The sequence below is a fragment of the Amaranthus tricolor genome, chromosome 15, assembly GCF_026212465.1.
Source record: "Amaranthus tricolor cultivar Red isolate AtriRed21 chromosome 15, ASM2621246v1, whole genome shotgun sequence".
Lineage (NCBI taxonomy): Eukaryota > Viridiplantae > Streptophyta > Magnoliopsida > Caryophyllales > Amaranthaceae > Amaranthus > Amaranthus tricolor.
In genome coordinates, this window is record NC_080061.1 from 995,971 (window position 1) to 1,012,068 (window position 16,098).

The 16,098-nt window shown below is 34.3% G+C and overlaps 1 protein-coding gene and 1 long non-coding RNA gene across 2 annotated transcripts; one reads left to right on the top strand and one right to left on the bottom strand.

The window, feature by feature from the left end:
• Positions 1–261: 261 nt before the first annotated feature.
• On the bottom strand, positions 262–7,407 carry LOC130800849 (probable polygalacturonase). Its single transcript, XM_057664555.1, has 5 exons — positions 6,773–7,407; positions 3,986–4,118; positions 3,579–3,753; positions 2,534–2,604; positions 262–1,710 (listed from the first exon to the last, which is right to left on the bottom strand). Exons 1-5 carry the CDS (start codon positions 7,094–7,096, stop codon positions 1,070–1,072), a joined length of 1,344 nt encoding a protein of 447 aa, XP_057520538.1. The 5' UTR covers positions 7,097–7,407; the 3' UTR covers positions 262–1,069.
• Positions 7,135–15,416, top strand: LOC130800850 (uncharacterized). The gene is made up of 4 exons (XR_009039503.1): positions 7,135–7,266; positions 11,453–12,630; positions 13,652–13,717; positions 14,344–15,416. It is a non-coding gene; the product is annotated as an uncharacterized LOC130800850 (long non-coding RNA).
• The last annotated feature ends 682 nt before the right edge of the window (positions 15,417–16,098 follow it).

The window sequence follows — 16,098 nt, forward strand, 5'->3', positions numbered from 1 at the left end:
GGTTCGGATAAATAACGTGTTTAACCGGTTTCCTTTACCGATTATCTGGGTAAAGTCGCATGGTTGTCGACAGTTTCACCGGCTCATGCATCACCCGGACCGATTTATTGGGGCTAATGAAGTTGGGTTTGCTACAGTTGAGGAGAATAACCACCGTTCACGTCATCATCACCATCATGATCATGATCATGATCATGATCATGTTGAGGAGGATGATCAGGCGGCTGAGATGATGACAGAGATTTTGGAGGAGAAGAAGGATAATAAAGATGAAAATGAAAAGGAACTACAGAAAGATTTGTTGAAGATTGGCAAGTTCTTGGGTTACTTTTAACGAAGAAACTGGAAAATCTTCTACTACGGTGGCAGAAATGCAGCGAATTACGCTAAAATAACGATTTTTTACTTTGGATCATTAATGTATAATATATGATAGATTTGTGATCTTACAGGATGTTTAATGGTAAACTATGGAAGTTGGAAAGTTGCGATGTGTAATTTTACGTATATGAATATGACGAACTACAATCATTTGATATTTTGATTTGTAGTTTGCATCCTTTTGATGAGGATCGGATCTTATACATGATATACACTCCTCTATCTCAATATGATACCTTAAAGGGTGTTTAATTAGTAAAATAGTTTAATGGACATAGTTTATTGAAAAATATCAGCTTATTTTGGTATAAATAAATAGTTGAGCGGTCAAACCATCTAGATGCTAGTGTTTGATAAATTGGTTTGTTGAAACAGTTTGTTATTGTGAAACAATAGGTCGCTCTTGGTAGCGTGTTTAAAACTAATTGAACAAAACCAATTGATAAATGAGCTCGTCAAATCAACAAGCAGTCATTTGTCAAACAACAACATAGCTTCTTAACTTTACCTATCAGTCGCATTATGATATGATGATATTTCAAATGGGATCATATGAAGCAAATATACAAAATAATTTCTTTTATTACGTACGTCCGAACAATCGAATATGTTTAGATCATGGAGACTTGAAGTCTCCCATAAACTTGTACTAGAACATATATTTCTATATACTACAAAACTATATAGCTCATGCTTGAATGGAACAGAATCCAGCATCTTGGGAGCTGATCAATTCAGAGCAAGGCCAGGGGCTTACCTTTAAAGCTGATCCCTTGACATCAGAACACTGCCAAGGAGTTGTTTTTGCACTATAAGAGCCGTGGAGATTGATATCAGAAAGACAGATGTTAGTAAACGGGGCGTTTTTTATCCCCTTTACCAGTCCTGGCTGTAAAATCTTCTCGCCCCATATGCTCTTCATAGTGATGTCTTGAACAACTGGGAGTGTGTTTGGGTTAAACTTGTCGTCTGGGTGATCTCCGACATTACCAGCAATCTTAATACCTTTCCGGGCTTTTTCAATGTATACATTGGAGATTGTTACGTTTCTTATGTAACCTCCTCTTCCCACATTGGTTTTTATATGTATACCGACTCCCATGTTGAAAAGGTTAATATGTTCTGCCAACACGTTCTGCACGCCGCCAGACATCTCACTTCCAATAGCAATGCCAGCAAATGGAGTTGAGCCAGTTACCCTTCGAATAGTGATGTCAGAGCTTGGGCGGCCATAGGCAACTCCATACTCATCCCACCCGCTCTTTATGGCAATCATGTCATCGCCATTTGCAATGTACGAGTCTTCTATGCAGACATTGGAGCTTGAATCTATTGGAAAAGTAGAGAGGACAATGTTAGAGGATAGAATTAGATCATTAAGTTGTACCCAGAATATGCATACACCAAATTTTAGCATTGTTAAACGTACTCAGAAAGCCTTCGGAGAAAGGCGATAGAAAGACAGGAAATAAATACTGCACAGGAAAATGGCTTGATGCAACTTTTGCATAAGGCACAACAATTCAAGAAAACAACAAAACAAGCTAGACAATTAAGTTGCAACACATCACTAGATACATGATAATGATCTTACTAAAAGCTTTTCGGGTTCAGTTTAAACGTTCAACTATCAAATCAGCCATAAAGATTTGTTAGAGTAAGTTTGCTTTGGAAAGCTGATGAGACTTGCATTTGGGATCCTTGGTTTTATCAGTCGTTAGAATTCAATGTTAGCTAGAGCTATATTTACTTGATATATTGTGGAAATAATAAGGTGGGGATATTAGTAAAACTGAATCTTGAGCACATGGTAAAATCCAATGATGAGACACACTAACAATAATTTTCGAAGGCGGGATTCAGCACAATTGTTAGTATTTAAAAAATGACGCGCAGTTGCGTGTGAGAAGAAAGTTTGGGACGGTTCATGCAGCCTTTTGGAATTATAAATCAATATAATAACATACATGCTATCTACAAAAGGTTTCCAGCAGCAAATAGAAACGACTCAAGTTGGGAAACGTACACTATTCTAACAAGATAATCTAGCAAACCGAAAGACTTGCTTAGAAAGAGCTCAAGATCAAGGTAGCTATCAGACTTTTGTGAGATAAATGAATATATGCGTTGCAGAACATTATTTGACGCATACCTGGATCAATACCATCGGTGTTAGGAGAGTCAGCTGGAGCCAATATGGTAACATATCGAACAACTACATTGCTGCAGAGATGAAGCAAGTATCATATTAGTTTGTGTCTAGAGACAGTCCTTTAGCAATAATTGTCTGCTAAACAAAATTAATGGATCATCAATGTACAATAATACATCCATGCCAACAAAACTGATGACTCATAGTCTCACTCTAGCTGTGGTCAATATCTAGCAGCTCGTACATAGTTGGACAAATGCCTTTTGGCCAGAAAGACCTGATGCTGCTACAACTACTAATGGTCTTTTCCGCAGATCAATCAGTTAATTTACTTCCAAAGAATGATTTACACAACCAGGTGTGGGTTTATAACCGAGAAAGGGTAGATATGTGTCTACCGAACTGTATATAAAAAGTTCAATGCAATTAACATTAACTAAAAGCTGACAGACTAGTGGTAAGGAAGATATAGAATACTGCTAATGGTAGTGTTTGATTCTTGCCGTAAGTGAAACTTTATAACATATCCTGGGCTACAACACAAAGGTTACCCTGTTGTAGCGCCAAGATATTTTGGAGTATATTCTATCAATAAGCATTTCTTTTCAAAACTTTTTCATTCTTTTTCTTATTTTGATTATTTAGGTGTTCATACAGAATCAACGAGGGATATCCAAGTTGGACCCCCTTGAAGTCGCACCTCATCATTAATTGTAAACTCTTATAAGGTGCAAGTATTGTTGCACCCGTAAGTATTGCTATTCCATTTTATCATATTTGCATATAGACAATCCTAGTCAAGCCGAAAAATAGTAAAATGTGTAGTTCAGAGTAGAGACAAGTTTGGCGGTGTAATTCTTGTTTAAAATTGTGCACTCACTCTAAATATCCTAGATCCACCATTCTACACAACTAAAGGTGTTTTTCCAGTTATAACTATACAGCACAAATCAATAGCTGATTCAACATTGCCAGTTATAAGTATATAACACAAATCAACAGCTGATTCAAAATATAGCTATCACGTAAACAGGGTAATACCTACCTGCAATAGACAGGATGAATATTCCAAAATGGAGAATTCTTAAAGATCACGTTAGATATTATAATGTCGCTGGAATGCATGAATTCTACGAGATGGGGCCTAGTATGTGGAAGTGTCCTTTGCCTCCACATGTCCCACCAAACATCTCCTTGACCATCAATTGTTCCATTCTCACCTGTTTAGACCAAAAAATTAGGCGAGTTTGAGACATGTAACTGTAAGCTGTGGAAAAACATATTAATCAATTACAAGGTCATAAACAAGCAATTGATAATTCAACAAATCATATCAAGAGTATCGAAGCATTCGTAAGAGTTTAATGATATAGATTGAACTGCTTGAAATAAGATACTCTTCTACAGTTCTAGCATACAATATTGCAACTGGAGAAGGGCATATGAACTCACCAGAAATTATTACATCACGGACTCCATCACCTAGAATGAAGCTCATATACCTCCCTCCCTCCCGCTCCCTTCCTCTACCATAAGAAGGCAAGGGGTCAGCTAATGGCCAATATGAAACATCTTTAGATACAACCTGAAGTACAAGAAAATGAATCCGAACAAGGTATGGTTCATCAAATTAGTGGCGCAAATCAGCACAAACATTTTAAAAAAGCTAATTTAGTTATACGAATAATTGAAAAGTGTAACATGTCAGGCAATGAAGAATTATTGTAACATATCATGCGCTAACCCTTTTATGATATATCCCTGTTAGTTATAGGGTCACGAGTCTAGTAATGAACTTATGTGACACTTGTCTTAAAATCTCTAGACATTCGTTCTACAAGCTCATAAATGACTTCCCAATTGCGGCAACCATAGTGGTGCTATCAAAAATAAACCAAATTGCAAGCTCGTCAGCATGTGAACTATAGCAAATACGGGAAGGCACAAAAATGGTGCAAAACCACCTAGGATGGTAGGTACATCCACGTTCAGCATAAGAAGGCATGAAACCGGGTCACTGGAGGCAGATGGTAATGAATAATAAGAAAGTTGAAACAACCCAGTGTAATGAATAATAAGAAAGGCAACTAAGTAATTAATTGTGAAAAGTTTATAATCCATTGCGCCTTTTCTGGTGCTAGTTTTCAAGTCTTCAGGATATAATGGTGTACTGGTATATACAGGCGAACATTTTGGTGTCGTGACACAATATATAGATCGTCAGGTCACATCAGTAAAGAGATACAAACACTAAGATGTAAGAAGTGTTGAGAACAAGGTAGTGTTCGATAAACTCGCTATGCAAATTGTGGGAGAATATCAACATTATCAAACATTATTGAGAAAATGCCTTAGTCACTACATGAGAATATCTTTTCCTGATAAGGGACATATATGCTTCATCAACATACTCCACAGTCCACATAGCTAATCATATGTTGAAAACAATATCAAATTGAAGGCTCAAAACTACACTAATTTTTCAGAATCTTAATATGGAAATATTGAACTTTCTAGTCTCTCATACTCCGTATTTAATCTTTAATGCCTTTTGTAATTTGCAGCTATTGAAAGATTATTTAAAGCAAATAGTATTTTAAATTAAATTTAACATGAACTGATTTAAGTTATCTTCACTGGCATGTACTCACGTACGCCTATATAATTTTTTTAGTCGAAACATATGACAAATCAATCCTTAAACTTCCATCTCTGAGGTTTGAAGGACTTGTGTGATAATTTGGTATGTCTAGTATATGCTATCAAACTCACCAAAACACTCGAGCTAATGCTGAATCATAAATTGTGCTACTTTTAAACTTAACGGATCAGATCTATGACTTCTTAGAAAGAAACGCAGTACCCTACCAAAGTACCACTAAGTTAAAAGCTTATCTTTAATACTCTTGATACTTAATTACTTGAAAATTAAACCTTTGTTTAAGTATGTCGTGTAATACGTAATCAATTAAATTGTGTGACCCTGTTTTTCCAATCTTAGGTCCGCCCTTGCCTAGGAAATCATTTGAACTAAGGTACACCCTTTTCTCCATGAATTTACTTTACGAACCAAGAAAACTCACATAGAAGTATTTTTGTTTAATGGCGCAAAGTTGACACAGTTAGTATTTAGTAACATATCCGTTACAAAGATAAACTGACCATGATGTACAATGGTCAGAGTGAGTCATCCTTTTCTTCCCCACTATAATACAAAAGACAAAGCACATGGAATCATTCACTTCACTTGACCCACTAAAACCCATCACTATCTCTAGTGCAAAATACAGAAGTGCATTAGAAGTTTAGAACCATACAAAGTAACGTGGACCTACATGTCCCAATAATAATTAAAGATTGAACCATATTATGATCTACCTCCTAGAAGTCCTTCCTAGCTCGTCAAAAAGACTCAATTGCCATCATGAATCTTTTATGAGATCTATGATGATGGGGCTTAAGACTAACAACATGTTTCCCATTCGAATTAGTTCCAATTTTTTATCATGACATCAGTTCCAATTTTTGATCATGACATCCAACATAAACGTATCTCTTTGACTTTTCAAGTTTGGAATACTTCACCTGTGAAGTCCCATATACTGATCGAGTATATATAATGATTTGAGCTAATTAAGGCATATTTATAGAGTTTAACCCCAACAAACTACTCCATGTAATAAACTTCTAGAAAAAATGAGCTATGTGCTTGTTTGAGCAACCCATGTGCTCATTCAAGCAGAAGATCAAAAACAAGTCAAAGCTACAGACCAGATTATGCTTGTTCAAGCCCAGTTGCTCGTTCGAGCAAACATATACTCGTTGAACAGCTTAGCCTTCCAAATTCAATGGCTCATGCTGTCATGCATCCTTTTTGGCTCATTCGAGCAAGCATTTTTCAAGCCTTCTTTGATGTCCCTTAATTAACCATACGTACTCTTTGATCGTATCCCTTCTAGACTGACTAAATTTAGAAAACAATCCACCAAGCCATTTGACAAACCTCCATACAAACTGAAGTATGATCTTGCTATATGTAGCAAACTCCAAACAAAACAAAAATTAAGTGCTAATGCAGAAAACTCCACAAAAAAAAAAAAAGTTTAAATCATCATCCCAGACAACTCAAATAAATTTCACTCAGGCAAATGCATCCACATAAAAAATCACTATTATTTCCCAAACAAAACAATTATGTATACTCAAACAAACTCAAAATCAAGGAAATATACAATAAACCTGAGAAGCTTTGATGACAGCACCACTAGCCAGATAAAGAGTCATATGACTAGTTAAATTAAACCGGTCAGTTAAATAAACTCCCGGAGGTACATACAGCAACGTACCTCCTCTTCTTTTATAATGTTTAATCCTAAATATAGCCGCTCTAAAGGCTTTAGTATTAACCGTTTTTCCGTCACCCACAGCGCCGAAATCCGTAATTGATATCTTATCGTACCGGTTTTTCAACGGTACGATCCCTGAGCATGTTACTTCATCTTGAGCGCCGGAGGAAAGCGCCGATATAAAGAGAAGCAAGATAATCGTCGTAAATTTGTGCATATTTGTAATGGCGTCGGTAAAAATGGAGGAGAAAGAAGGGGAAATGTGTCGGTAGTGTTGGAATGAAGTGTGGAAATGGAGAAGAGAAGAGCGAGAGGAAGTGAGTAGGATTTTAGAATGTTAGCTGGAAGATGGTTATGTTTGTTTAGAGATTTAATGTCACGGGACAGGTATGGGGACTTGAGCTTTTTTTGGACGGATGTTATATGAATAATTCTTAACCAATTACCATGGTTATTAAATAATCATAAAAAGATAAAAATAATATAAAAAAGAATAAAATTAAAAAAAAATAAAATCACAAAATTATCATTCCATTAAATCTTCCATGATTTGTTAACTTCACAACTTAATGTTATTTACTAAGACTTTCTCGATGTTATATAAATAAAATGAGAAGGAATTATAGTAAGATCATTTTAACTGGTTCATATATATTTACAGAATTAAATTGATTATTTATAATTTTAGAGTGATAAGTTAGAGAAATAAACTAATTATATGAGTTTGTCTCATGATGAGACGGTCTTTAACAATATGAGTTGAATTGTTAAGTAACACCGAAATTAAGAAATGGAAGTGTTGTGGTATTTAGAAATAAGAATATATAGAGAGAGTAAATGTTATGAGATCATATTCAAAAATAAAAATTGAGCAAATTTATTAAAAAATATTAAAATACAAAATAAGACAAATTGAGTGGAATGAAGAGAGTGAAGGAAAGAATAAAACAGAATATTGTTATTTTTGTATACCTCTATAAATCAGCAATCAGAAGATAATTAGGAGATTGTGATTAATGTAAATATGGCAACAAGTAGTCTTTATAAGCCTTGTATTATGTAATCATTTTTATTCAAGCAATAAAACACTTAAACCCTAAATTGAGAGTAATTATACTCTTTGTGGTATCAGAGCCAACAGTGGTCTAGGGACCAAAAACCGTTTTAAACCTCATCATTTACCCTACCTTCTTACCTTAAAAACATGTCAAAAACAAATAAATCGAAAGCCATGATAGAAAAGACAGAACAACAAGTCACCATGACCCAGTTACTGGAAATCCTAAACCAACTCAACACAAATCGAACCAATCCAGAGGGCAGCTCAAATTAGGCCATCAACCTCAGTGATAAACTGAACCATCAAAATCATACAAAGGGGTCCAAATTAATGTACCTGGCCATAAGTGGGCGAGGGAAGCTCAATCACATCATTGCTTCTTCACCATCTCCAAACGACCCAGGTTACTTAAAATGGACCCAACAAGATGCCACAGTCATCTCTTAGATTATTGAGAACATTGAGACCAAATTGGTCAATCAATTACTCGATTATTCGACGGCTCGAGATTTGTGGAACGAAATAGAATCCCTTTATAGTAGTGGAAAGAACGAGTTACAGGTATTTGATCTCACGGTCAAAGCCAACACAATGAGACAGGGAACAGAAACAATCGAGGCGTTCTATAGGAAGATGAATCCGAATCAGCGTAAACAATATAATAATATTGTCTACAAAGCATAGCGGAAGGCTTATAGAAGTCTGGGCTGAATCCGAGCTGTGGCTAATAACCACAGCAAACCAATATCATAATATTTTATAACTTTTTGCATAATTAAGTAAATACTAATTACAAAACATTATGAAATTATTTCAATTTAATTTACAAATATCTAATTTACATTATGTATTTCAAAAAGAAGTACTCGTCTCGCACGTAACACATTTACAAGTAGGCATCATCTTTACAGTAGAGCTAGCCTGAAAATGGATCTATCCCAGTAAGGGATAGGCCCCATCAAGACTGTCAACAATTGAATTGTTGAGTAATCCAACAAACTATTACATTTATATACAAGTCATAAACAAACATCTCCAATTTAATCTTTTGCTCATTTGGTAACTCCTTATTATAGAACATTAATTTATCAAAACTCAAACTCTTTTAAAACAACGTTTGGTATCGACATAAATACGACTAAAAACTTGTGATTCATAGTGAATCAAAATACGGCTATAACTTTACAAGTTAATAGCGAAACTTAAAATGCAGCTATTATTTTACAAGTCAATAGCAAAACAATACACCAAATGAAACATATGATTTTATTTGCGAAACAAACAAAACTTTATATACCAAACATATTTATTCAAAACTCCTATTGAAACAATAATATAACATCACTGTAAAATGTATGCATATAATGGACCTTTAGGAAGTAGGCTTGATCTAAATCCTGAGAACATGAGTGATCGTCATCACCGAAAATACGGTTCTTGCAAGAATGAAACAGGATCGGGGCCTCGAGACCGATCCGAATAACCATTACCTATTATCAAGCTATAGGATTTCACAATAATCCGGATATAAATATCCGTTTCCAATTTTCAAAAATAGACATTTTTCAATGTCGAACATTTTAATATAAAATGAATTAATAAATCAATTGAGTTTCTTTAAAATCCATAATCATAACTCGTTTTCATAATACAATATTGAAAAGCTCATATTTATAAAACTGTGAATATACAAAACATAATTTTGATCAAGAACTAGAAGTAAGGTCAAACAAAGTCAAAATCCAAAATTTTGAACATAAAAAATTATACGATTTTGCTCAAATATCAATAGGATTAATACCACACTTTATAAAACGTAACTTGAACTTTGAAATAATAAAATTATATTTAAAGATAATAGTGTTAGTAAGATTACCTCTCTCTATGCTATGAATAACAATCAACAATTAAAATATAATCAACTCATCATTAACCATCATGTAAGACCTTGAATTATCATCAATGGAGTTTAACCAACTTTACACCAATCTTAAACCCCAAATATCCAACTTATATCATACCCAAATGATATAACTAATCAAATACCTAATTGATACTTACGTTCCCAAATTTGATACTTGAACCAAATACTCATATTAATCAAATAAGAACTCATAACTCAAAAATACCAATCAATAAAACCCAATTGAAGAATAAATAATAACCCTAAACACTTGATAAAAGGAGTACTCAATTTGAACCGCAACTTCAATTATGAACTAGTGAATCCGAAATGCTATTTTCGGATTTTCAGGACACCTTATTAGTATTTTGAGCATAACTCTCTCATACGAACTCATTTTGGAAAGATTTAAGTGCCCACGCGACCGCTACTCGAAGCTCTACAAATCTTATGAAAAGACCCAGAAATGGCCAGAAGATGCCCGAAATTTGCCTAGAATAGAAGGGACAGAATCTGAATTTCCATTGAAAATACCACCATCGAAACACAAATGAAGAATTTCAAAAACATGGATGAATAACCTTTTTCAGTTGATAGCTTCTTGACCTTTGCAGGCACTTCCAATCTTCAATCAATCTTCATAATGAATTTCCCCCAAATTACCATATGATAAACCCTAACTTTTGATACTCTATTAATAACTCATAATTTTGACTTTCAATCTCTTAGTTGCAAAATAGAAATTATATTCATAACTCATTATTAAATTGAATTCCTTACTTGAATTTGTAAGTAAAAGAGTAACTTAATCTCAGATTGTTGTTTCTTAACAAGGAAGGAGATGAAGCATGGTTTCTAGTTTGCTCTTTTATAAGTATAATGAAGAAGGTGATGAAGTTGATGATTAGAATATAGAGACAAATATGATAATGGAGTTATACCGACTTTCCAAGACTTAGAGAGGAAGGTTTGCTTTATCATGGGTTAAATGACACTTAATCTACAAACACAGAACACATGTCTTCTTATGTGTCAACACACATGACACATCACTTCTTCATCTATTTTCTTGTTACCCAATTTTCATCGTATAACTTTGTTCTCAAATTTAATACGACTGATACTCAAATATAATAAAATATTATACTTAGTCCCAATAAAATGACACGATTAAAATTTACCAAATTTACTTAATTAATAATAATTAATTAAGCCGCTAAATTTAGGGCTATTTTAAAAGCTACCCGTGACCCAATCTTTAATAAACCTCCCCAAATTCCAAGCTCTAATCTTGCCCTTACATGTTCAAAGGGGCAGGTGTCACAAAAGGGGGACTCAAAATGGATCTTTGACTGTGGGGCAACTGACACTATGTCATTTGATCCTAATGATTTTATCTTGATTGAAAACTCAAATAAATCTCTTATTCAAACTGCAAATGGAGAATGTGTAGAAGTTCGGGGAGCAGGCACTATTAATATTTTACCAAACATTGATTACATAATTTTCTGTTTGTGCCAAACTTGTCTCATAAACTTTTCTCTATTAGTCGACTGACTAAAGAGTTGAAGTGTACTGTTCTAATGGGCTCTAATTATTGTGTTGTGCAGGATCTGCAGACAGGAAAATTATTGGGCGTGGTTATGAGAAAGATGGGTTGTACTATGTGGAGGAAATGTCTCAAAATGGTTGTGTAGAGCTTGTTCACGGGTCCGTGGAACAACAACTTTGGAAATGGCACCGTAGACTTAGTCATCCCTCACTTGGGTATTTAGAACATCTTTTTCCTTCCCTATGGGGGTCTAAACTTGTTTTTGATTATGAGTCCTATATCTTGGCAAAGAGCCACATACATTCGTATTATCCTAGTTTAAATCATTCTACTGAACTTTTTATGCTTATACATTCTGATGTTGGGGACCTGCACCTGATGGAGGGAGGTTAATTTTTTCTTATTATGTGTTGTTTATTGATGATTGCACTAGAATGAGTTGGGTATATTTTGTCAAACATAAATCTTTGGTGTGCGATATTTTCATACAATTCTATAAAATGATTCTTACCCAATTTCAAAAGCAAAGCCGGATTCTTCACTCAGATAATGGTGGAGACTACATTAATCATCAAATGAAATTTTTTTTTCACAGCATGGTCTTATACACCAAACATCATGTTCTCATACCTCTCAACAAAATGGCATAGTAGAACGGAAAAATCGATCCCTTCTTAATATAGCTCAATCTCTCATGATTGGAACAATCCGAAACTTTTCTGGCCTGAAGCTATTGCCACAGCTAACTATCTCACAAATCGCCTCCCCACAAAAAGCCTCAACTACAAAACCCCAATTGATACCCTATTTCTCCACACACCATCTATCTCCACTCACTCTCTTCCTTCCAAAATCTTTAGATGTATAGTCTATGTCCATCTTCCCAAAAACCATCACACTAAACATAAACCCAGGGCAGTAAAATATATCTTTGTTGGGTGTGAAACTCATCAAAAGGGTAATAGATGCTTCGATCCCACCACCAATCATATGTATGTCACAATGGATTGTGACTTTCAAGAAGACTCATACTACTATCACCACCTTAGATGTCAGGGGGAGAATGAGACCAAAGACGATCTAAGTTGGTTGTTTGTTAACATGGACCACAAAGAACAAGTTGGCAAAGCCACCGAGACTGCATCCGAAGCGGCATTACAATCATCTCCTCAGCCACAACCTATCTTATCCCCGTCCAATGATCTCCCAGAGGTAACTGAATCTTGTGATCTAAGGGTAAGTTTAATTGAATTGTTAATTGTAGATTTTATATACAAAGATTTCTAAAAAGTTATATTTTATGTATGATGATATCCTATGACTTATAAGAGGATTGAATATTTTTCTTTTATACATGAAAAATTTCTCTAATAACCCTTTAATAAACTCTAATTTGTTAAAAGGATTAAGAAAAGAACTTCTTGATCAATATTCTTTAACAAAATTTATATTTGTTATAGGAATTAAGTGTTTAAAGTTATATTGAAATTTAAATAAATTTCTTGTGGTCTATTTCTCTAACAAAATTTGAATTTGTTAGATGAAATTTAAATGGTATGAATCAAGTAAGGTTTAATAATCCTTTAGCAAAACTTGATTGGTTTGAAGGATTGTGTTATATTTATGTATATGTGTCTTGATTTAAAAGGGAGATTTGGTTTTGTAATTCTCTACAAAATTTAATTTGTTGAGAGAATTAAGTATTTAATCTAGTTATCATAATTTATGAAATTTCAAGTCTCTTGAAGGATTTTGTGAATGTGACCTTGTTAGAGTTATCTTGGTCATGAGTTTAAAAAAAAGGGTTGATAATGTGTATATAAAATAATAATAATAATGAATTTAAAAAAAATATATGTATATGTATTCGGGCAGCAGCTGTCCTGCCTCGTTAAAGGTGCCGACCCGGAAACGTTAGTCGTTTTCCTTTGTTTTATGCACCGTTGCGTTAAAAAAACTCGTTAAACGCTAAGAATAATTAAAAATAGTAAATGGATGTTAGAAATTATGAAATTTGGTACCCAAGGTGATTGACGTGTTCCAAACGCAATGGCGAAGTCGGATTTTTCATTTGAATTTTCTAATCTGTCCGAAATGGCCCTTAAAATTTCTGGTCAGAATTTGAAATTTGGAACCATTGGGATTTGGATGTAAACAATTAAAAATTATCAAGTCTTAGTGATATTTAAGAGTATGGAGTGGATTAAATGTGTAAACACGTCCTAATACGTGATCGTTTTGTGTGTGTGTTATTTAGGACCTCAATTCATAAGAGGGCGAAATTTCTGTCATGCTTGAACATTGTTGTTTGCAGCGCTTAAAGGTACACGCTTAGACCATACTGTTTATATGGTTGTGCAAGTAGTGTTGTTTCATTTCTAATCGAGGCATTGTAAATCACATAAGGATTAGACACCTCAAATAATTTAAAAGAAATTAATTGAAAATTGAGATTTATGTGTTTGTCACCCAAAGGGGTTGATGTTTGGTTATGTTACCCAAAGGGGTTAAAGTTTGGTTTGGATTATTATGATTATTGTTCCCGTGGCAGTTTTGGATCATTACGGTCACCATGGGGGTATGCATACTTTAGCCTTTGGCGACCCGAACAGGACGGGCAACGTCTTAGGTCGGTGGTTGCCTTGGGATTAGCTCTCCCAAGTGTATTCCTCCAAAAATATTTGAACTTATACTTGAACGACCCGAACAGGACGGGCAACGTTACAAGTTGGAATTATCTAATAATGAATAATTTGTACTTGAACGACCCGAACAGGACGGGCAACGTTACAAGTTGGGATTAACTAATAATGAATGTATTAGAGCCTATGCATGCTAGGATAAACATATTGCTTGTATTCAACCTGATTGATATTTGTATGAAGTCTCTGACAAGTATCGGTTTGTTTCTTTGGAACCTACTGTGTGTTGTCATACGACGACTAGTAGGTTAATTGCAGGTGGGGTCTGGAGTGAGGTCTCGACTTAGAACCCGTAATCATCAAGCCTATGCTATTATCTTTTTGTATTGGATTATGGATAGAAAGAAACTCTGTACTTATGTAACAGGACATCGTGTAGTTTTCTTTTCGCTTCCGCTTATTTTCTATTAGCTTGTCTAGAGGCCCTTAGGCTCTCAAGTTGTACGTAAGAGTTTCCGCTGACTTATTTTCTTTCACGCTGGTACTGTTTTCTGTTTTAGCTATATTTCTTTATCGACGGAACGTTGACGATCATAGAGAAAAGTCTTCTCTGGAGTCCAAAGAGTGAACCGGAGTTTGTATTTTCATATGGATTTCCGGGTCATTTAAACCGAACCGTTACAATTCTAAGGTACCTCAAAGGTACTCCTGAGAAGGGCATAGTTTTTTAGAGGAATGAACACTTAGATTTGCAAGCTTATACTGATGCAGATTGGGTAGGTGACAGAGATGGAAGAAAATCAACCTCAAGATACTTCACTCTTATAGGAGGGAACCTTGTAACTTGGAAAAGTAAAAATAAAAAGTGGTTGCCCTATCTAGTGCAGATTCCGAATTCCGAGGAATAGCCAAAGGTATAACTAAGGTGTTATGGATTCGAAAATTGCTCACTGAACTTGGGTTCAAACAAAATAGTTGCGAACTGAATTGCGATATCAAAGATGCAATAAGTATATCGGAGAACCCAGCCGAGCATGACAGAACAAAGCATGTTGAAGTTGATCGACACTTTATTAAAGAAAAGCTTGAGCATAAGATAATATATATTCCTGTCGCGAAATCTAAAGAGCAACTTGCAGACATCCTAACCAAGGTCGTCGGGTCTGAACAATTTCATAACACTCTTTGCAAGTTGAGTGTTCGAGATCTCACTACCCAACTTGAGGGGGAGTGAAGGAAAGAATAAAACAAAATATTGTTATTTTTGTATACTTCTATAAATCAGCAATTAGGAGATTATGATTATTGTATATATGGAAACAATTAGTCTTTATAAGCCTTGTATTCTGTAATCATTTTTATTCAAGCAATAAAACACAAACCTTAAACCCTAAACTGAGAGTAATTATACTCTTTAGAGAATGCTTGTTTCGTAGAAAGTAAAGAGATTAAGTTTTCGATTTTGGTGGGTGAAATATGGGGATAGATTGAATTTGCTGATAATATAACTAGGTGGATAAAATGAGTTTGTAAATGAGATCAAAGAATGATGAGTTAGAAGATAAAAGAAGAATGAATGTATAAATTAATTCATTTTCACCAACTATATTAAAATTAGTTCTTTTCTTTATCATAACATGTAGAGATTCTCTATTGTAAAAAAATTTGCCCAAGAATAAAGAGAGTATAAAATTATTTACTTTTGAATAATTGATGGATAATTACATTTGAGGCATGATGAAATAATTCCAACAAGCTAAGCATCAACAATTAGTTTTATATGCATCATGGAACAATTCATTAGTGTTTCATCGAAAGGATTATGGATATGGATATTTTTAAGGAAGAAAGAATAAATTGTATATTTGGAGTTTAAACAAAATTCAAATTTTGGGTTTTCATTGGAATGCAATGAACCCTATGATAATGTGAATTATTTTGGAATATCTTGAATGAGATTGAATTTACTAAAAAAAATTTGAATATAAAAACTATGAACGTAAATTATCAAAATTTATAAAATTCGTGAATGTGAAATCTTTAAATATATTTATAGCCAAGT

Excerpts from the sequence above, each read along its gene's own strand:
- LOC130800849 (XM_057664555.1), bottom strand. The coding sequence starts at position 7,096 with ATGCACAAATTTACGACGATTATCTTGCTTCTCTTTATATCGGCGCTT. Across the intron at positions 2,605-3,578 it reads ATTCATCCTGTCTATTGCAG|CAATGTAGTTGTTCGATATG; the intron begins GTAGGTATTACC and ends TCATCTCTGCAG. Across the intron at positions 1,711-2,533 it reads CACCGATGGTATTGATCCAG|ATTCAAGCTCCAATGTCTGC; the intron begins GTATGCGTCAAA and ends CTTTTCCAATAG.